Below are 23,580 nucleotides of genomic sequence, written 5' to 3' on the forward strand. Positions count from 1 at the left end.
CCATTGCCTTAAGAATTAATGGCAAGTCCTCTGTGCTCTTTCCTGATGAGGTCTGATAAGCTCTTTGGTGGTCTGTAGTAAGAGGTTCACAATAACCTATGGGCTGGGAAAGACCTCCATACTGCACCATGCTACTGGAACAAAAGCTCAAATTAATGTGGAGTCAGAAATGTTGTGTACGTACCTACAATACAACACAAACTTTTCAAACACAGTCACTTGCCTCAAGTACCCTTGCACTCATAATTATATGTTGTAAAAAACTACACTCCATACATCCCAGGCTCTCACCCTCGTTGTGTATTATCTATAACAAATGAGAGTAAAACACTTGGATCATGAGTACCTCCTCTGTATGTTCTGGGAGTGTAACATAGTGGGGCTGCATGAGAGGACTAGTCGTTCCTCTCGCACTACAACTATAGGGCTGCGGTTGCATTCCTGATCCAGTGTCTCCTCAGGGGTCATGGCAGACAGTCTCCAAAGTTGGAGCTCTTCAGCTTGGTGTCTGTTCTTCTCAGAAAGGAGCTGAAGCTCACTCCGCAGGGCTTGCAGCTGAGAAAGAGGAATGAACATAAAAAAACCTTTTCAAAACCAATATCTCAGATAGGACATTAAAACTGAATAGAGAACAAAAGTGTTGTGTGAAGATCCAACCCAGTGGTAGTTGAGATTATGTGCTAGAAAATGTTGGTAACTCCAGTTGTGAGCAAGACCAGTTTAAAACCATGGCTGCAATCGCTCCATCTTTACATCAATCATGGGTGTTAGGGTTTGAAATTTTGTTTCTCCAGTATTAAATAAATAAATAAATAAATAAATAAATAAATAAATAAATATACACGTATATATGCATATACATATACACACACACACATACATATATACATATATATACACACACATATACATATACATATATACACACACACACACACACACACACACACACACACACACACACATATACATATATATATACATATACATATACACACACACACACACATATATACACACACACACAGTATCTCACAAAAGTGAGTACACCCCTCATATTTTTATAAATATTTGATTATATCTTTTCATGTGACAACACTGAAGAAATGACACTTTGCTACAATGTAAAGTAGTGAGTGTACAGCTTGTATAACAGTGTAAATTTGCTGTTCCCTCAAAATAAATCAACACACAGCCATTAATGTCTAAACCGCTGGCAACAAAAGTGAGTACACCCCTAAGTGAAAATGTCCAAATTGGGCCCAAAGTGTCAATATTTTGTGTGGCCACCATTATTTTCCAGCACTGCCTTAACTCTCTTGGGCATGGAGTTCACCAGAGCTTCACAGGTTGCCAGTGGAGTCCTCTTCCACTCCTCCATGATGACATCACAGAGCTGGTGGATGTTAGAGACCTTGTGCTCCTCCACCTCCTGTTTGAGGATGCGCCACAGACGCTCAATAGGATTTAGGTCTGGAGACATGCTTGGCCAGTCCATCACCTTCACCCTCAGCTTCTTTAGCAAGGCAGTGGTCGTCTTGGAGGTGTGTTTGGGGTCGTTATCATGCTGGAATACTGCATACTGATCATGCTCTGCTTCAGTATGTCACAGTACATGTTGGCATTCATGGTTCCCTCAATGAACTGTAGCTCCCCAGTGCCGGCAGCACTCATGCAGCCCCAGACCATGACACTCCCACCACCACGCTTGACTGTAGGCAAGACACACTTGTCTTTGTACTCCTCACCTGGTTGCCGCCACACACGCTTGACACCATCTGAACCAAATAAGTTTATCTTGGTGTCATCAGACCACAGGACATGGTTCCAGTAATCCATGTCCTTGGTCTGCTCGTCTTCAGCAAACTGTTTGCGGGCTTTCTTGTGTATCATCTTTAGAAGAGGCTTCCTTTTGGGACGACAGCCATGCAGACCAATTTGATGCAGTGTGCGGCGTATGGTCTGAGAACTGACAGGCTGACCCCCCCACACCCCTTCAACCTCTGCAGCAATGCTGGCAGCACTCATACGTCTATTTCCCAAAGACAACCTCTGGATATGACACCGAGCACATGCACTCAACTTCTTTGGTCGACAATGGCAAGGCCTGTTCTGAGTGGAACCTGTCCTGTTAAACCGCTGTATGGTCTTGGCCACCATGCTGCAGCTCGGTGTCAGGGTCTTGGCAATCTTCTTATAGCCTAGGCCATTTTTATGTAACGCAACAATTCTTTTTTTCAGATCCTCAGAGAGTTCTTTGCCATGAGGTGCCATGTTGAACTTCCAGTGACCAGTATGAGGGAGTGTGAGAGCGATGACAACAAATTTAACACACCTGCTCCCCATTCACACCTGAGACCTTGTAACACTAACAAGTCACATGACACCGGGGAGGGAAAATGGCTAATTGGGCCCAATTTGGACATTTTCACTTAGGGGTGTACTCACTTTTGTTGCCAGCGGTTTAGACATTAATGGCTGTGTGTTGATTTATTCTGAGGGGACAGCAAATTTACACTGTTATACAAGCTGTACACTCACTACTTTACATTGTAGCAAAGTGTCATTTCTTCAGTGTTGTCACATGAAAAGATATGATCAAATATTTACAAAAATGTGAGGGGTGTACTCACTTTTGTGAGATACCTTGTGTGTGTGTGTGTGTGTGTGTGTGTGTGTGTGTGTGTATATATATATATATATATATATATATATATATATATATATATATATATATATATAAACTGACAAAAGGATCAAAGTCCCTAATTGTTCTTACTTCTTAGAAAGATATTTTTGAGAATAACTTCCCAGAAAATCTCTTACACAGTCAGTATTGATTAAGTAGTCGTCATGCACTGAAAGAGAGAGTTGTTACCAGCAAAGACAACATACTGAGCCAAAAACAAAATCTAGCTCGCAGGTAGTGTGCAGAGCCGCTTAGCCAAAGATAGGTAGTTGTTTTTGCTTAGTTCTGGGCAGCAACGTTACAGTGGGGGAAATAAGTATTGGACGCGTCAACATTTATCTCAGGAACTATATTTCCAATGAGGCTATTCACAAACTTTTCACAAGACATCAGTATTGACTCAAGAAATCTGGAAATATAAAGAATTCACAACATTAAAGTCCGTAAATAAAGTTATGTGTAATAAAGTGGAATGACAGGAAAAAAGTATTGAACACGCTAAGAAAAAGCAGTTCTCCAAGTCAAGGTAAGACAAGCAACCAGCCGAAATCCGTAAGTAATTATACCCCCAATCTGTGCAAATTAATATCAGCTGGGTTAGTAATTTGAAGGTCTATAAAAAGGCTTTTCGTTACCACGGTGTCACACAAGAAACATCTCATGATGGGTAAAAGCAAAGAGCTCTCCCAAGACCATCACAGCCTTATTGTTGCAGAACAGATTGATGAATCTGATACAGACATACATCAAAACTTCTGAATCCTCCAGTAAGCACCATTGGGGCCATTATCCGCAAGTGGAAGCAACATCACTCCGTCATCAACTGGCCATGCACAGGAACTCCTCACAAGATTTCTGTCCAGGGAGTCAGAAGAATAGTCAGAAGAGTAGCCCAACAGCCAAGGACCACTAGGAAAGAGCTCCAGAAACACTTGGAGGCAGCAGGTACCATCGTCACAGAAAACAATAGGCAATGCACTCCACCGCCATGGCCTCTATGCACACTCACCGCGCAAGACTCCATTACTAAAGAAAAGGCATGTCAAAGCTCGTTTAAAGTTTGCTACAACTCATTTGGACAAGCCTATGAAATACTGGCAGAGTGTAGTCTGGTCAGACGAGAGCAAAATTGAACTTTTTGGCCGTCATACTACACACCATGTTTGGAGAAGAAATGGCACTGCACATCACCCTAAAAACACTATACCAACAGTGAAGTGTGGAGGTGGAAGCATCATGGTGTGGGGCTGTTTTTCATCGCATGGTACTGGCGGACTTCTTATAATTGAAAGAACGATGAATGGAGCCCTTTACCAGGAGATTCTTGAGAAGAATCTGCTGCCATCCACCAGGATGATGATGATGAGACATGAGTGGACCTTCCAGCAGGACAACGATCCAAAGGATACAGCAAAGGAAACTCTCAATTGGTTTCAGAGCAAAAAAATCAAGGTGTTAGAATGGCCCAAATCACCTGACTTGAATCCAAATGAACAAGATTTAAAGACAATATGTTTAGAAGAATGGACCAAAATCACACCTGCATACTGCAGCTAATTAATTTCTTCATACAGGAAGTGTCTTGAAGCGGTCATTACAAACAAAGGCTTCTCCACGAAGTATAAGTTATTCCACTTTATTACACATAACTTTATTTATGGATTTAATGTTTGGATTTCTGTGTGTGTGGATTTCATGAGTTAATACCGAAGTCTGGTGAAAATTTCATGTGAATAACCTCATTGGAAATATATTTACTGAAAAAAATGTTGAAGCATGCAATAATCATTTCCCCCACTGTATGTTCTACTGTGCATCTGATAGTAGCCATGCATGATAAACCAGATGTGTAAACAGGACCACAGTGAAGATGTTAGATGTTTCTCAGAAGTATGTGTTTAACTGTGGTGAGTGGAAATAGCAACATAAAAATTTATTTTGCAAAACTTTGCAGTTATGTGGCTCTGAATGTGGTGTTGAAAAGCACAATTATAGTTTTTAAGAAGAAAAAAAGAAAGGCACTAAAAGGTCTTCGATACTAAACATGAACTGAACAGAAACGTACGTACCTGTTCATGAAGAGAGTGAATCCGTGCTGAGATGCAGGTCTCATTTTCATTCTCCTCATGTTCATCTTCACATTTTGGCCAGTTGTCTTCAAAACTCCCATCAATTACAACCTTCTCCTCCACATCTGCGACTGACACACTCTCTTCTTCTGCGTTTGTCAAACGATTAGACTCGTCTTGTTTTAAATCCATTTCCGATAAACGTGGTTCATTATCGATTTGCTTCAATTTTAATTTCAGCTGTTCAAGCTCTTGCTTGAGGGACAGGAAATCCTGCCTTGACACTTCATGCAGCTGCAAAGTCAGTTGGTCATGTTTGGCCTTTAACGAAGACAGCTCATTCTGTTCTTCATGCAATCTGTTTATTACCATCTTTATGGTGGTTGTGTTAACTGTGGAATGTTCCAGAAGCTTTTGTAAAGTTTCTGGTAGTTCTTTTGTCTCTGTGAAACTAGATACAACAGCGCTCTGTGCATTCTCTGCATTAGTCTCAATCGCATGACGATTGTCTTGCTGAGCAATAGTCAGTAGTTCTGGTAGCTCCTCTGCAGTAGTGTTGTCAGTATAGTGGTCAGAATCTTTTCCATGAACATCTGAGGATGTTAATGTTACATGTTCCTTGGTGGCTAAGGTCACCGGACTCGTATTTGTCTTATATGAAGCAGCAGAGACATTGCCAGACGGATCCTCTCCAACTTCTACATTTTTAAAGGACTGGTGATCAGACTGTAGTGGTTTGTTTTTCACAGTGTTATAAGATTCTTGTTCAGACTCTTCATGGGTATTTGAAGTAGTAGTGTTAATCGCAAAATCACAAGATAGCTCTGCAGAAACTTCAGCAGACTTCTTAGTGCTTGAGGTCATGCTGGTAACTCTCTCTTTATCCACCTTGAGTGAGGCAAGCTCTTTTAGACAGCTCTGTAGTTCCTCTCCTTGCCTCTGGAGGGCACTGTCTCTTTGTTGTAGTTCCCTTAAAAGGTCTTCAATGTGCTTGCTCCGTTTTTCAAATGCTAGAGTTAGCTGCTGGGTCTGACTCGTCACCTGGTTCTGAAGAGCCTCCAACATTTTCTGTGACTTTTTCGCCCTTTCTGCTTCCCTATCTCTCTGTACTCGCATACGTTCCACCTCCAATACCAAAACGGTAGTGTCATCCAAGTTTACGCCTTTTGTGCTCTTTGTATGATCCTCCAGATTTCCAGTTGAAGTAGTGTCCTGTTCTAATGGCGAGTGCTCCCCAGCTTTTATCCCAGTTCCACATTCTGTAATCAGGGTTTTTTTTGGTTCCTTGGAGAACATGGTGCTCGGAAGGTTCACTGACTCACAGAAGAAAACCTCATTTTCTAATGCTGTAACATCGTTTGTGGTGTTTGGTTGGTTTCCAAGCTGCAGATAGGTTAAAGGCATGCTGGTGTTTACATTCTTGTCTTCCACTGTGGAAGAACTTTGTAGCCAGTCCAACTCTGCTTGAAGTTCTGCAATCTTTACTCCTTCCACTTCATAGGTTTTGCGTAGTTTCTTCTCCTCCTCTAGCTCCCTTTCTCTCTCCTCACGTTCCTGAAAAAGCTCAGACTGAAGCACCTCTAGTTCCTTGCGCATTTTCTCCCTCTCTTTTTCAAGAAGTTCCTCCTTTCTTTCCATCTGAGCTAAGGCCTCTTTAAGTTTGATGGTCTCCTCTTTGGTTTCTTCCTCTTTTCTCTCACCTTCCTCCTGTCTTTTTTCAGCCTCCTTCTCCAAAGTAGTTACCACTTCCCTTAATCTTGCACTCTCCTTCCTCTCTTGTTCCAGCTGTGCCTCCAGTTTGCTTCCTTTCTCTTTAAGCTCCTGGGCTTTTGTGCGATGCTGCTCGGCCTGGCTTGAGTGCTTTTTGCTTAGTTGCTTCAGTTTGGTCCTGGCCTCAGCTTCTGCCTGCCTTTGAGTCTCAAGGTCATCCAGACGCTGATCTAACTCCCGTTTAATGTCCCTGAGCTCATCCCTGAGAGCTGAATTCTCTTTCTTTAATTCAACAATAGAAGATGAGTCCCGTTTCTGTCCCTGATTTAAAGAGCTCGACTTTTGGTTTCCTGAGTCACAGCGGATGTCATCTTTAAAGATACGCTCACTGATTGAATCAGACATGCACGAGTCGGTGTCTGTATCTTCTATCCCTGTGTCTTGTTCAGTAATGGAGCTCTCCATCTCTGCCTCACTAGACCGTTGCGCTCCACACAGATTCCCTTCTTGTACACTGATGCTCAATGGGGGTGAGTCCTCAGAGCCAAACTCGCTGATGTGCTCAGAGTCAATCCCCTCGCCAGGTTCTCTCTCAGAAGGGCAGGCTAAAGGCCCCGGCCTGTCCGATATTTTTGGTCTCTCATTTTTTAGCGTTCTCTTTCTCTGGGATGAGTGCTGGCGAGGTGGAGAGTAACTGGGATAAGTGGACAGAACAGGACTGAAACTGTCACCAGCAACAGGATGGGAGACCACTTGTGGAGGAGGAGCTGCAAGTTGGGCTAAATGGGAAACACACAGAGAAAAAACAAAAAAAATATTTATATGCATGTAAATATCTATGGCACACTACATCTCTACCCATTTGTATACATTTATATTCTATATCGATGTACACTCATAAAACACTTTATAAGGAACACTACACTAATACTGGGTATGGCCTCCATTTGCTCTCAAAACAGTCTCAATTATTTGTTACATGGATTCCACAAGATGTTGGAAACACTCCTGTGAGATTCTGGTCCATGTTGACATGATTGCATCAAAAAATTCCTGCAGTTTCTCAGGTGCATTTTCATACTGAGAATCTCCCATTCTACCATATCCCACAGGAGTTCTATTGGATTCAGATCTGTTGACTGGGAAGATCACTGATGAACAATGAACTCATTTTCATGAAACCAGTTTGAGACAACTTTTGCTTTTGACATGGTGCATTATCATGCTGGAAGTAATCATTATAAGATGGGTAAATTGTGGACATGAAGGGATGCACATGGTCAGCAACAATACTCAAATGGTCTGTGGTATTCAAGCGATGATTGATTGGTATTAACAGGCCCAAAGTGTGCTCAGAAATCATTCCCCACACTGTTACACCACCTCCACCAGCCTGGACTGCTGACACAGGACAGGTTGGGTCCATGGTTCATACTGTTTGTGTTAAATTTTGACCCTGCCATCTGTGTGCCTCAGCAGAAATCGTGATTCATCAGACCAGGCTATGCTTCAACTGTGCAGTCTCAGTGAGCCTGTGCCCACTTCAGCCTCAGCTTTCTGTTCTTGGCTGAAAGAAGTGGAACCCGATGTGGTCTTCTGCTGTTGTAGCCCATCCGCCTCAAGGGTCGAGGTGTTGTGCATTGTGAGATACTTTTCTGCTAACCACAATAGTAGAGAATGGTTATACTGTAGCTTTTCTGCCAGCTCAAACCAGTCTGGCCATTCTCCGTTGACCTCTTCTCATCAACAAGGCTTTTCTGTCGCTAGAACTGCTGCTCACTTGATGTTTCTTTATTGCACCATTCTGAGAAAACCCTAGAGACTGTTGTGTGTGAAAATCCCAAGAGCTCAGCAGTTACAGAAACACTCAAACTAGCCCATCTTGCACCAACATCAAACATCAATGGCTCCTCCGTGGAGATGGTCAAGAGCACCAAATTCCTTGGTGTTCACCTGACGGAGAACCTCACATGGTCCCTCAACACCAGTTCCATAACCAAGAAAGTCCGCCAGCGTCTCTACTTTCTGCAAAGGCTGAAGAAAGCCCATCTCCCACCTCCCATCCTCACAACATTCTACAGAGGAACTATTGAAGGCATCTTGAGAAGCTACAACACTGTCTGTTTCAGAAATTGCACCTCAGCAGATAGTGAGGACAGCTGAGAAGATCATTGGGGTCTCTCTTCCCTCAATCATAGACATTTACACCACACGCTGCATCTGCAAAGCCACCAGCATTGTGGAGGACCCTACACACCCCTCACACACACACACTTCACCCTCCTGCCATCTGGAAAAAGGTACGGAAACATTCAGGCCCTCACGGCCAGACTGTGTAACAGCTTCTTCCCCCAAGCCATCAAACTCCTCAATACTCAGAGACTGGACTGTCACACACGTGTACGTACACTCTCTGAACTGAACACCATCCCATTCCCATTGCAATATTTGCATTCCTGCATAGACTCTGTTGCATTTTTTGCTGCTACTGTATTATAAAAATATAGTATTTGATTTATTGCCACTATTATACACTTTACCTGGCTGCTACCACAATAACTGCTATGTCCATTTTGGTATAAGCTAATCTGCTGAATACCAAGTCATGGAATGTTATGTTCACATTTATACCAATTTTAAATTATATTGTTACTCCTTGGTGCCTATCTTTTGCGCTACCCATTATATCGGCCACTTCCACACTAAAACTGTTTACTGTTCGGCACTACACTGTCACTTACTGTGCCTATTATCCTGTTTTAGTAGTATTGTACTTGCATTTGTACATATACTTGCATTTGTACTTTGTGTAGATCTTATTTAGTTCTGTGTCGTCTCATGTGGTTAGTGTGTTGTTTTATGTAGCGCCATGGTCCTGGGGGAACGTTGTTTCGTTTCACTGTTTACTCTACCAGCTGTATATGGTTGAAATGACAATAAAGCCACTTGAACTTGAACAATCATACCACGGTCAAAATCACTGAGATCACATTTTTCCCCATTCTGATGTGAACATTACCCGAAGCTGCTAGCCCGTATCTGCATGATTTATTGCACTGTAGCCACACAATTGGCTGATTGGATAACTTCATGAATGAGTAAGTGTACAGTGGTTCCTAATAAAGTACTCAGCAACTGTATGTCACATATGAAAAGATGTGGTTCTGTGTTTATGTGGCACAAACAGGAAAAACCCACTCATGGTCCCTTCCTTACCCTGCAACTCTTTAATGAGTTTCAGTGCTTCAGCTAACTCCTCAGTAAGTCTTTTCACCTCTGCCTCCAAGCTTTTCTCTCTCTTCTTCAACTGTTCCAGTGACACGCTCAATCCCTCGTTTTCCTTCAGTGACTCCTACAGGCCAGAACAGGAAGTGTATTAGAACAGAACAGAAAAAGGGTCTCGTCAGTGGTGACAGATTGTTAATGTTTATAGTCCTGTGTTCTGCGGGCGCAATTAATATTTAATCAGCGTTTATTCATCATATGAACTGTTATATAATCATCATCATATAACCTTACCAAAGAGGTCAAGACCAGCATTGCCAAGAAAATTTAATTAAACTTATAGTCAAATGACTTAAAAGGAAAAGATGCAAAAACATGTGTAAAAGTACAAAATGTCCAAGCAAAGACATACAAACATCAATAAAGGGAAGTAGTAGTGTGCAATAATAACATAATATTACACTGTGGAATAACAAAAAGGAAACTGCAGGCTTGCTTTTTTGCATTTACAGCCCAAGACACTTTGCATATACCTCACCCTGCACAGCAGACACACATTATATAAAAATACAGAGACAGAGCTCCTATAGAACGTGTTACGTTTTTAAGGTGATAATGACAGAATATCTAGCAGCTATGATGTTGCCAGATCATCAATAGCACTGTAACACCACTTCTGTACAGTGCTGTGAAAATAGTATTTGCCCCATGCTGATTTCATCAGTTTTTGTGCCTCTCTCATACTAAACTGTTTCAGAAATTAAAACCAAATCTAAAACAAAGACAACCTGAGTAAACACACAATGCAGTTTTTAAATGATGATGCTATTTATTGAAGCAAAAAATTTATCCAATACAACTGGGCTTGTGTGAAAATGTAGACGCCTTACTTCTTCAGGGCCTGGGCAACTTGCAATAATTCATGGAAACGTGAATTCTGCTCTCTATCAGAAAATCCTAAAGGAGAATGTCCAGTCTTTAGTCTGTAAATTGAAACTTAAGCGCAACTGGATTATGCAGCAAGACAATGATCCAAAGCATAGGAGCAAGTCCTAGTAGTAAGCAAAAGACTAATCTCCAGTTATTAGAAGCGTTTGGTTGCAATTTTTGCTGCTAAAGGTGGTAGAAGCAGATTTTAAGTATAAGGGGGCAATTAGTTTTTCAAATTGATGATGGGTATTAGATAAAAAATTTTTTTAAAGAAATTCCTTCAGTAAAATAAATAAATAAAATCTATTGTGTGTTTACTCAGGTTGCCTTTGTTTTATGTTGTATTTCATTTGAAGATCTAAAACCATTTAGTATGCGATGTACACAAAAACCAGAAGAAATCAGGATACTGTGAAATATTTTTCCTTATTTTCCATGATTATGATTCAATCATTCAAGATCAGTTCAGTGTGATTTTTGCTTACTCATTGTCTCATGATGTTTTCGGGTTTCCGTAAAGGAAACCCGAAAAATGTTTTGTTTTATGTTTTTCTCTCATGTTTTTCTCTTATGTTTTCCTTAACTAGCCTTGGGTATGCATGTACACATGAGTATAAAAGACAACTGAATCTTAGTCTAAAACATAAATTTTATAAAGACTACGAAACGCTGTAGTGTCTAGGGTGTCTTTACGTGCATAAACCATCCCTTTAACTATACCCTGGCTCTTGGTCTCCTGATTCTTCAAGTATCTTACTTCTGGTGAAGCTGAAGCATTTAATCATCCAGAAAAGATTTACATCAATAGCTTTTCACAGCAATACAACTGTAGCTCAGGTTTAAATAGAAGATAAGCAGTCTGAGAAATGGCACTAAATTACCATAATTCACATAAACCATTTACTCTTATATTTTATATAGTTTGTGTGTATAGTTATGGCAAAAAGGGTGTGCAGCTATAAGAGCTGCCCTACTGCCCTTTAGCTCTTTCCCACACAATTTTAAAAGGTTATAAGAAAAATGCTTGCGCTTGGGTATTTGCATGTATATGCAAGATGATCGTCATACCGTGAGTTTTGCCTGTGTGACAGCCTCTTGCTTTTGGCTCTCTGTTAGATCACTTTGTGTGCTCTTCAGCTTGCCCTGCACTCCCTCCAGGTCCCTCTCTACAGCCTGCTTCTGCAGAGCCAGCTAAACACAGAGAGAGAGATAGAGAGAGAGAGAAACAGAAAATGAGCCAGCTGAGTCTGTGAAGGACAGAACAAATCAGGAGCTTACATTTAGGGAAAAGAAAAAAAAATTGAAAGTAAAAATTTAAACAGGCCATCATTTGTAACCCAATTTACTTGTTTTGTGTCTGATCTATGTAGCACTTGTGTATACCAGCATACAGCTACAACAGAGCTATACTTGCCTCTAATTGCAGGCTGGTTTAGTGAAAATGTCATTTAACGCATGTAATGTAATTTAAATAAGGGAAAAGATACTGATGATAAAGAAAAGGCAGGCTTAAGACAAAGACTGGTGTTGCACGTTTGAGTGTGGCGGAAAACAACCTACAGAATTATTCATGGAGGCCATTATGCTTTTTGTAATAAAAACAATCCCTTAACCACACCAAACATGGTTCATACATGCTGACGAGGTATAACAGGAAAAACAAAAAGAAATAACCATGGCTCATGGGTTTAGTACCGTGGCCAACAAATGGATCCATTTAAAGCATACAGCATGAGTAATGATCATGTCACACCATGCGTTAGCTGTAATGATACCCAGATTATTAGTGCATACCACACACAAAACATTCAGTTAATATGCAAGGAATAAAATTCAAAAGGGTGGCATGAGGCAAAGTTCATTATCTTCCTATAAATTAAGCATCCTGAAACATGTTATTTTTCTTATACTACAGCATACTTCAAAGACAATTTTTATTCATTAAAGGATGAAGTGTCATACTTCTGTTTATACATGTAATTTACATATCATAATGCGGAGCATCTGTGAAACAAATTCGATTATCATCACTTGTATTATAACTGCTATAAAGAGTTGTTCCCTCACCATGTCTGCTGTTCTGAAGGAAAGAGAAAACTGAGGAAACTGAAAGCCCTGACACTGGAAACTCCTTCCATAAATTTTAAAAAGCTTCACCATATCAATGCTTTTACATTCTTTGTTTAATAACATGTTTTAAAAAGTTGTTTATTATTAGACTTAAATTGTTTGGATCACCCACATGATTGAGCGTTTATAATAAAAATGATAAATGTATAAGAACTGGTGGACTAAATATAATCCTGTGTTGGCTGTAAGGAAAAATCACGACCGTCCAGTCCATATAGGATTCTGCAGAGTTTGTTTGTTGCGGCCAAAAATGCTTGATTTTGCTGCAGTTTTTTTTATTTAAAAAAATTTACGATGTTTTTGTGCTTTTTTTTTTTTTGCAGAAATCTACTTGAATTGGTGAAACTGCTTTTGCTCAAAATTGTTTTGTATGGTCTTTCACGATGATGCTTGTTGGTAAATGAGATGTTTTACCTGTACTCATGTTCAAAGCACTTGAATCGAAGTGGGCTTTAGCTGAATGCACGTTGTGATGACGTCACATGACACGTCTTGGCCTAAATCTGCAGAAAATCTGCCGTAATTTCAAGCTCGTCCAAGTATTGTGGAGCTTGCTTGGCGTTAATTTCTCCGATTGCAAAAAACCTGGAGGGACTGACTGTGCGATATACCACATGAAAGTATTCATTCTGATTGTTGCTGGTTAGTTTTGCTTATATATCAATATATCAGACTCTCGCTTAAACATACATTGATGAATAGCATACTAAGAAAGCGCTGTGTGCCTACTGCCAAGCAGATATAAAATGAAGCCCTTGTGTATGGTTGTAGGAGAATGAACTTTGTTCAAAGATATATAAAATTGTGTAAGATGCTACATTTGGAAGTGTTGACAATAACAAAAACGTATTTATTGTTCTGAGGAGACCGAGTTCTATGTTGATTAATAAACCCATGACGTATAGAGTGGTTTACATTATATTAACACATGCAGTACACTAAACAATGGTCAATTCACAGTCTGTATATATTTGCAAGATTGGATTAAATTCAGAAAGTTTGCAATAGATTTAATTTAGAAAGGACTCTTTTTATAACTGTCGGTCAAGGACTTCGACAAGGTTTGTTTTACTGCTAAGCAAATAAAGATGGAAACAACAACTAAACACACACTACACATGGCTGCTCAGGTTGAAACATAATACACTGTTACTGGCATCAGTATGGTGAGAGACAGCTGGGCATGCAATGTGCATATCTCTTGTGCTCCACTTACTGACCCCTTCATCAAGCCTACTGACCCCCAGTGCACACTTCATTTATAAAGGCATTACTACAGAGAGAAAGAGAGAAACCACACAGAGAGCAATAACACTGACCTTGAATCAAGAGCCTTCTGTCAAAAAGCCAAGAGGAAGAGGAGAAAAAGGAGAAAACGAAAGAGTGGGAAAAGGAGTGAGAGAATGTGAGATAGCAGCTGAAGCCAAAGAGGTGACATTAGTACATTGACCTGTGGAATGCATACTGTAACTCCCAGAAGAGAAAGAGAGAAATGCAGAGAAAAGAGAAAGAGTAACTGGTTGAAGGAGATAAAAAAAAAAGTAGCACAGTTACAAAAACTTTTCTAATAGAAACACAAACAAAGGGAAATTGTGATGGGCAGTAAATTCTTTTCAGTTTAGTCATGAATGCTCTGTTGATGTAAATTTGACCTAAATAAATATTCTGTTAAAGTGTATGCTGTGCAGTTTGCATATGTAGAACTTACTTTATCATATTGTGACTGTAGTGTATTGTGTTCTGTCCTGGCTTGCTGGATCTCTTGGTTGAGTCTGTTAGTCTCCTGTTGGTGCTGCTTCTCCATAGACTGCCTCTCTCTCTGCAGCTCCAACAGCTCCTATATAAAAACACATTTTAGTTTAGTCATCCAAACATCTACACAACCACCCAGCCATCTGCAGGGCTCTACTGACAAAGATTTAAGGTTAGGTTTAGGAATGGATAAGTAACATTTTATGACATTACATTTCTGACACTGGGACTCTACAAAGTCATATTTTCAAAGCCAAGCATATACAAATATGTATAAGAGTTTAAAAAAAAAACTTAAAACCCTCTGGTTGAAGTAATATTGTAATAAAATTGAGAGGGTGGAAGAGGGAGGCGGGAGAGGGAGACCGTGAGAGAGAGTGAGAGAGCGGGATAGGGAGATCGCAAGAGAGTGAGAGGGCGAGAGAAGGTATAGTGAGAGGGCGAGAGGGAGACCGCGAGAGAGAGTGAGGGGACGCGAGAGAGAGACCGCAAGAGAGAGTGAGAGGACTGGAGAGGGAGACCGCGCGAGAGAGTGAGAGGACGGGAGAGGGAGACCGCGAGAGAGAGTGAGAGGACGGGAGAGGGTAGTGTGTGAGAGGGCGGGAGACCGCAAGAGAGTGGGAGAGTGAGAGGGCGGGAGACCGCGAGAGAGTGGGAGAGTGAGAGGGCGGGAGACCGCGAGAGAGTGAGAGGGCGGGAGACCGCGAGAGAGTGAGAGGGCGGGAGACCGCGAGAGACTGAGAGGGCGGGAGACCGCGAGAGAGTGAGAGGGCGGGAGACTGCGAGAGAGTGAGAGGGCGGGAGAGGGTAGAGAGTGAGAGGGCAGGAGAGGGAGAACGCAAGAGAGTGAGAGGGCGGGAGAGTAGAGAGTGAGAGGGAAGGAGAGGGAGAACACGAGAGAGTGAGAGGGCGGGAGAGGGAGAACGCAAGAGAGTGAGAGGGCGGGAGAGTAGAGAGTGAGAGGGAAGGAGAGGGAGAACACGAGAGAGTGAGAGGGCGGGAGAGGGTAGAGAGTGAGAGGGCGGGAGAGGGAGACTGGGATAGAGTGAGAGGGCGGGACAGGGAGACCGCAAGAGAGTGAGAGGGCGGGAGAGGGAGACCACGAGAGAGTGAGAGGACGGGCGAGGGTGGGAGAGGGTAGGGAGTAAGAGGGCAGGCGAGGGCGGGAGAGGGTAGGGAGTGAGAGGGCAGGAGAGTGCGAAGGCGGGAGAGGGTAGAGAGTGAGAGGGCGGACGAGGGAGAACGCGAGAGCGTGTGGGGGTGAGAGAGGGTAGCAAGTGAGAGGGCGGGCGAGGGAGACCGCAAGAGAGTGAGACGGCGGGAGAGGGTAGAGAGAGAGAGGGCAGGCGAGGGCGGGAGAGGGTAGAGAGTGAGAGGGTGGAATTGGGATACCGCGAGAGAATGAGAGGGCGGGAGAGGGAAGAGAGTGAGAGGGTGGAATTGGGATACCGCGAGAGAGTGAGAGGGCGGGAGAGGGAGAGAGTGAGAAGGTGGGAGAGGGAGACCGCGAGAGAGTGAGAGGGCGGGAGAGGGAAGATAGTGAGAGGGTGGAATTGGGATACCATGAGAGAGTGAGAGGGCGGGAGAGGGAGAGAGTGAGAAGGTGGGAGAGGGAGACCACGAGAGAGTGAGAGGGCGGGAGAGGGAGAGAGTGAGAAGGTGGGAGAGGGAGACCGCGAGAGAGTGAGAGGGCGGGAGAGGGAAGAGAGTGAGAGGGTGGAATTGGGATACCGCGAGAGAATGAGAGGGCATGAGAGGGAAGAGAGTGAGAGGTTTGGGATCCTCCTCATCCCTAGTCCTTCTAATACAAATTTTATATAAAATTACTGTGGTATTTTCATTTCACTTTCGCACCGGATTTTTCTTCATGTCGAGTTTTCCTTTTCTTTTCCTGTCATCTGGCATCCGACTCTACTGCGATGCTAGCTCCACTTCCATCAATGCATTGCATCTTGCCTGTTGTGTCAAATGTTTCACTTGATTTTCTTATAATTGACCCTGTCTTCAGCCACATATCCATGATCAACACAGTCTGATAAACGAGTATGGTATGTATAACTGGAGAAATTTAGTAGGCTGAGTGTACACGCACACAGCAGAAGTCTATATTCTATTTAAGTTACGCTTATCGTTTTTTGACGCAAATTAAATAAACTGGCGTATCTAACCAGGCAGTGTCGCAAAGTGGTCGGCTGCATTGCTGAAGTCCAACAACTATATAGCCGTTTCCAATAATACGGTTTAAATTCACATGCCTGTTCATTATATTGAAATACACTTACAACTACATTTGGCATCAATCGTCTACTTTGAGAAACGCCGTTTTTAAAATGATATTTTACTACATTTACTCGCGGACCACTAGGGGTCTCTTGCGGACCACCAGTGGTCCGCAGACCACAATTTGAGAAACACTGATTTAGACATGTATCAGCAACCTCGGGTGCAAACTAACTCTGGAGCAGTTCGCTTGTGGTGAGAAAACAATCAGACACAAAAGACCAATGAACCAACATGTATAGCAATGCATGATGGGAACTGCATTGTTTAAAAAGCATGTTTGTTTTGCTTATGGCTCACAACATGAATCACGGTTTAACTTGGGCCAAAGACGAGGTAAAATGCATCATTAAAATTTGGTCTGACTGATAAAAACACTGAGGTTTACAAGGTGTTTAGCGAGCATCTCAAGAAGATGGGCTTTAATTGCTCAGTGAAACTTCATTTCCCACTCAAACTGATAAATTATAATAACTACAGCTTAAAAGAAAGCCACAATAAGCTCGCGGAGCTGCCATCTATCCATCTTGATGGATGACCGCTATGATGGATGACCGCTATGATCTTGTCAGGAACAGCACCCTCCTACCTCAACTCTCTCCTGAAGGCCTACGTTCCCTCTCGCAATCTGTGATCGATCAGCGAGCGACGTTTAGTAGTTCCCACTCAGCGTGGCGCAAGGTCCCTTTCCAGAACCTTCACGCTAACTGTTCCTCAGTGGTGGAATGCACTTCCAATCTCAATCCGGACTGCAGAATCTCTCACCATCTTCAAAAAACAGCTAAAGACCCAACTCTTCCGTGAACACCTAACCAACTCATAATAATAATTAAAAAATAAATAAATTATTTATTTACTTTACATTACTCTGTGCACTTTGCTTCCTCTGGAACTCAATTAATGGATCTTGTATGGTAGCACTACTTGTATTGTTCTCTGCTTGATATATCGCTTTGCTTGTATTTTTCTCATTTGTAAGTCGCTTTGGATAAGAGCGTCTGCTAAGTGAATAAATGTAAATGTAAATGTAATGATCGGAACCTTGGAACATAAACAGGCACACTCTGACCAATGAGAGGACAGTTTACTCAAACGTGACTTAAACAGATTTTGGTATGTTTTAAAATGTTGCTTTGTTAAAGTGAACCAAGGAGAAGCTGCAACATTGGAACAATTTAAGTCCTCGTTTCGAAAAGCACGGATCTACTGGTCTGAAAACTCCCGAAGACTTTTAAGACTTTTGTAAAAAGTCTTTTGTAGAATGTTCCTCAAGTTTCCTTACCACCTGGCACAACCCTAAAAAACTGTTCACGTGAAAACTACAAATCTCCTCCAGTGCGGTCTAAGCTGTTTTCTTTTGTCTCATATGTACTCACAGGTATTTATTTACAGCATGTGTGTGAGCATTGCGACAGGGGCTTTGTATAGCACAGTCATGAGAAAGGCCTTCATAAAACAGCAATGCAACATCACAAATAGATAATCTTGTTATTCGTATGAAACTGTTGCAGTAGACATGAAATGACCTAATAAACAAATGGAAGTCTTGCACACAAGAGTACTCACTCTCTGGTGCTCTCTCTCCATGTCTTTCCTGCGTTGCTCTGCATTGCAGCGGCTGGTCTCTGCGTTCTGCCTCTGACACTTCAGCTCCTCCTGTAGCTGCTTCACCCGCTGTTCGGCTGCCTGAACCTACACCCACACTTTTTATTATCAACCTTAGATATTAGTGCAAGAATGCTTTCATATAATCCATACCAGCAAGGATAAATATGGGCGCCTGTGGTTCAGTTGGTAGAGCAGGTAGTCCACTAATCGTAGGGTTGGCGGTTCGATTCCCGGCCCGCATGACTCCACATGCCGAAGTGTCCTTGGGCAAGACACTGAACCCCAAGTTGCTCCTGATGGCAAGTTTGCGCCTTGCATGGCAGCTCTGCTATCACTTTTGTGTGAGTGTGTGTGTGTGTGAATGGGTGAATGAGACACAGTGTAAAGCGCTTTGGATAAAAGTGCTATATAAGTGCGCCATTTACCATTTACAATAAATATGCTGTAGTAGTGGGAAAAAATAATTTTATATTGAAGTTTATACTGGTATACGTTGTATTAAAGATATGTATGGTGGCCTGTGTGCAAAACACACTAACAAATCAATTTGTAGTTCATGCTGACATGTTTCTGAATTTGCCGTCTTGTTTCATCCATGCATCCATCCATCCATCTTCTACCGCTTACTCCTTCAGGGTCACGGGGAAACCTGGAGCCTATCCCAGGGAGCATCGGGCACAAGTGCCGTCTTGTTTATGGTTTCTTAATGTGTTTTGCACTTCCAGGCTACCATAGATATGCCTTACAATGTATTAAACTGGCAAAGCTGAGATCACATCACTGTCATGACTGATCAAAGTGCTCAGTGCACAGTAAAGAAACTAAAAACTGTTCAGCTGCATATTGCAGTCCTCAGTGATGTTGTATTATACCAATATTGTGATAACGAGTGACGCATGATACATAGAAAAGGTAAAAAGTTGCAAAATCAAATTCAGTACTGTATAATGTATCTAATTAATATGGCTTAAGGTACATCAGATCATATCTGTTAGCCAGCTAATCAAGAGCCCTATGAGCCTGGGTGTGCCCATGCTCACCTTGTCCTCCTCCTGCGTGATGCGTGTGCGTGCACGGGCCAACTCGTCTCTGGAGCGCGTCAGATTCTGCTCGTTCAAGTTGAGCTCTTTCTGAGCTTGAGCAAGACGAGACTCGGACTCCCTGCAGCGCTCTTTTTCCAGTTGCAGCTCCTGCTGAAATCCAGAGACGCGTACACGCAACCCTAAGAGAAAGAGAGAGGGGTATAACGTATTTTTTACACACACACATATACATAATATATATATATATATATATATATATATATATATATATATATATATATATATATATATATATATATATATATATATATACATACACACACACACACACACACACACAGATTACCTCAGCAATGACTACACACCCATTTCACAATGGATACTATCCAACTGTCCATGCACTCGCATACCACTAAACACACACTACTGTGTACATTTAGGCACATACATTCATTAAGCTTTCTTAGCCATTAAGTGCACATGTCCGCACACGTGAAAACACACACACACACACACACACACACACAGAGGGAGATGAAGACAATAGCAGGTCACAGCACAGAGAATTGAGCACTAATGCATGAGATAGGTCTCTTCTATCTAGTCTTCTACTGGCCAATCCTCTAATGATGAAAGAGTGATATGTAATTTACAAAAAAAAAAAAGAGACATGTTAACCCTGCACATACTGTGTTTCCCAGCACATCTGTCCAGCGTCTTATGACAGATATAATAAATAGCTCAGCGACAGAACTCAAACATCCAGTTCCTGTTTCACTGACCGTGGAAGAAACCCGTGACTTCAGTAATAACAAGGAGCAAAAGTCAAACACACCCTGCCGCGGTTCACTGACTATTCGAGTAGCTACAATGGCAAACCACTGCAAATAATTTCTTTGACATAACCAAGAGTACCATTTATTAATGCCCAACAGAACAATCAGTGAGTTCTTGAACTAGAACTGTTCAGCTTACCACACCTACTCTCTTTTACTGAACCCCATTCACTAACGTTTATGTATTATTCTATTATTATTACTGTTCAACAATCATTATTATATTCATGGAAAATCTTACTAAAATAATATGCTGCTATTATCAGTGGATATTTATTTCTCCTCAACATACCTGCCTCAAAATATTATCAACACTTTCCAAATACGAGGCATTGTGGATAATTTGATCATAACACCAATTTTAATGATCGACTGCTTTCTCAATCATTCTGAGAAGCAACTACAGTGATGTACATCATTCTGGACACAAAATGATTTGTGCTTTTTTCACGTTCATCAGTTTCATGAGAAGTCTCTCGCTATGATGAAGACCCTTACCATCTATCTCTTTCCTCAGTGCTTCCTCAATCCCATCATCTCGTGCGCCTGTGTCAGTGATGACGTCACTGTAAGTGAAGGAGGAGGATGTGAGAGTGGATGCCGGTTTGCCCCTGGGAGTGGACCTTGTGGCATCCCGTTCCCACGGAAACACAGAGGAAGGGGGGCGAGTCTCGGATTGGTTGATTTTGTGCCTGAGGGGTGGCGTTCTGTGTGTTTGCTGAGGGAACGGAGATGAAACACCACTCACTGAGGGCTTGGTGCAATCTCCAAACAGTAGCTGTTGCTAGACAGCAACAGAAAAAAATCTTTTTAGTTCCATAAACTATGCTGTTATAAAATCAAATGAATCATCCAAAACAGCACACAGTTGGCCAACAGAGACAAGCAGGTTTTCATTATGTGGATGGTGTTTGAGGAAACTCACTCGGGCTTGGCTGACGTCCTCTCCTCTGAGACTATTCTTACCTGAAAGCATAAAAAAAAAAAAAATCATTACCAGGCAGGGTTTGAAAACATATGGGAGTAAAATGTAATTACACTGATGAAATTACTGAACAATGGGTTTTTTCCCCCCTTTTGTGGTGGGGCCTTTAATGATAAGAAAGGACAGACAGTAATAAAGGGCTAACAGGAAACACAGGGAGCAACAACAAAACAGCAAGAACAAGAGAGACAAAGGAACATACCACTTTGGTCCCAGGGTGAGTTCATGTTCCAGCAGGGTGTGGAAAACAACATGGATTCCCCCGAGACACTTTCTTTTTGCACCTTTTCCAGCTCTGCCTCAAGCCTCATGGTTGGAGAGGAAGGGAATGGACAAGAAGAAGCTTTAAAATCATTAAGAACCTTCGTCTTAATTAGCAAAACATCAAATTCACTCAGCTTTTTATTATTCTTCACTGCTGGTCTTTCAGCTCACAACAAATAAACACAGAAACCCCTTTTTTTTCCACAAACATGCAGACTATGCTGGTTGTCAAACTAGTGTGTAATGTCAAAACATTTCATCACAATCAGTTCGGCTTCAGAACCACAATCCTGCTGGAGACATCATTTTATTGCCCTAACAGCAAAACGAGTTATTTTCATGAAAATCCTAAAATAGGTGTGAACAGTGCAAAGGGTTTTAATTACTGTGGAAAACAAAACAAGGACATTAAAAACTGCAACAGTGAACTGCAATTCCTAACAAAATGTCCTACACACACAAAACAGGCAAAAAAAACAACAACCTGTATTTCTTATCTTATCGTGTGTGTAAGTGTGCTGTATAACTTCAGATGGGAATCTTCCACATCTGATTACGTAATTGTTTGGCTCTTAAACTGGTAGAAACATGGGCCAGTTCACTGGTTTCCCACACCAGCACAGACACCATGGCACTGGAATTGAAATAACAAACAAGCTGTTTGGTTTTCCAGCCAAGCCCTCGGCCTGTTGACACAGCTGCCACACAGAAAACATACGTTCTTACTGTGCCAATTACAGTGAGTATGCGTCATCTATGTGGTTGCCACAAACGCGTGTGGTTATGCTGTTTAACCATTTGACTCACCGTTTAACCTCCTGCGTGAGGTTCTGCACGAGTGTTCTTGTTGAGTCCAGCTGGCCCTCTAGAGTGCACACCTGTGCCACTTTGGCCTGCAGCTCCTGGGACAGGCGATCCCTAACCCGTGCCTCTCCCTGCGCCTGCTCTCGCACTCCCACCAGCTCCCTCTGAGCCGCTCCCAGCTCCACACGCACCTCCTCATACTGAAACAGGGCGAAAACAACGGACTCAAAGCATATTCATTTTATACATTAGGACTTGACATACCGTAGAATAGTCACATCTGGTTTGCCTTTCATACTTTTTATGGGATATTTATGCACACTCATGTACATCTGTAACAGTGTTCCAGGAAGCAGCTGCAATGTGACTCAGCTCAAAGTCACTCTTATGTATGGCATAGTAGGGAAATAAGTTCAATTAAAGCTGCAAGCAGCGTTTAAAGGGGCCAAGCACCAAAGGCACAGCAAGCGCAATGCGGAGCCTGAAGAACACGAAGAGGAGACATAGAATGTACATGAATTAATAAAAGACAGGTTCAGAAGCACAGCAGAGAATAAGATTGAATAGCAAATGAACAGAACAGAGGCATTTATTTGCATGCTAAGAGGTTACTGCAATGCTGAGCCACAAAAGAAAAGAACTGAAAGACAAAACATCACACAAACTTTTAAGAACTTGCACCACACAGGAATCAAACCCAGGACCTTTAGAATCAATGCTTGTCGTTTATCACAGCATGCCACACATGTAATGACACAAAAAAAAAAACTCATGTTGGACATGTTCAAATTTCTCAGGTCCCTAGAGCACATGCTATGAACGAGCCCCACGAAATTTTATGCTGATGTGTCAAATATTTTAAAAGATATTACAATATGTGACATATTTAAAAATGTCGGACAGGTGGTTTGTCCGATCCTGGCAAAATTGATATCCACGGATTCGGCATGAACCAATGAATCCGTAGACACCAAGATCATAATTTTTCTGTCAAAGCATTCAAAAGTTATAAGCAAAAATAATCATTTTACAAATCTCATGAGCTATAGATGGCACTGTTCTCAACTTTGTCATGGATTTCAAATTTCAGTACCCTCGGATCATTGTACTGATGAAGTATACCAAGTTGTGCGTTATGATTGCTCAAAGTCTGGCCGAGATAAAGCCTCTGATCCAATTTTGGGGTCAACAGCGTTAAATCATAACTTCTGAACAGATATGAATATCAAAATGCTGTTCAGTCATTTATATGTGG

At 41.9% G+C, this 23,580-nt stretch overlaps 1 protein-coding gene across 3 annotated transcripts in view; it reads right to left on the reverse strand.

The window, feature by feature from the left end:
• Positions 1–23,580, reverse strand: part of si:dkeyp-115e12.6 (centromere protein F) — a 31,604-nt gene that overhangs the window by 4,263 nt on the left and 3,761 nt on the right. The window contains exons 3-14 of one of the 3 annotated variants that reach the window (XM_053630877.1): positions 22,329–22,525; positions 21,460–21,563; positions 21,198–21,238; positions 20,771–21,050; positions 19,434–19,615; positions 18,352–18,477; positions 14,462–14,590; positions 11,692–11,814; positions 9,685–9,820; positions 4,759–7,247; positions 347–555; positions 2–134 (exon numbers count right to left, since the gene is read on the reverse strand). In XM_053630877.1, the coding sequence (XP_053486852.1) occupies positions 2–134; positions 347–555; positions 4,759–7,247; positions 9,685–9,820; positions 11,692–11,814; positions 14,462–14,590; positions 18,352–18,477; positions 19,434–19,615; positions 20,771–21,050; positions 21,198–21,238; positions 21,460–21,563; positions 22,329–22,525 (4,149 nt within the window). Of the gene's footprint in view, position 1; positions 135–346; positions 556–4,758; positions 7,248–9,684; positions 9,821–11,691; positions 11,815–14,461; positions 14,591–18,351; positions 18,478–19,433; positions 19,616–20,770; positions 21,057–21,197; positions 21,239–21,459; positions 21,564–22,328; positions 22,526–23,580 lie in introns of all 3 variants that reach the window. The other 2 variants (XM_053630876.1, XM_053630875.1) reach the window with 2 other exon arrangements.

Source organism: Ictalurus furcatus, chromosome 8 (assembly GCF_023375685.1).
Source record: "Ictalurus furcatus strain D&B chromosome 8, Billie_1.0, whole genome shotgun sequence".
Lineage (NCBI taxonomy): Eukaryota > Metazoa > Chordata > Actinopteri > Siluriformes > Ictaluridae > Ictalurus > Ictalurus furcatus.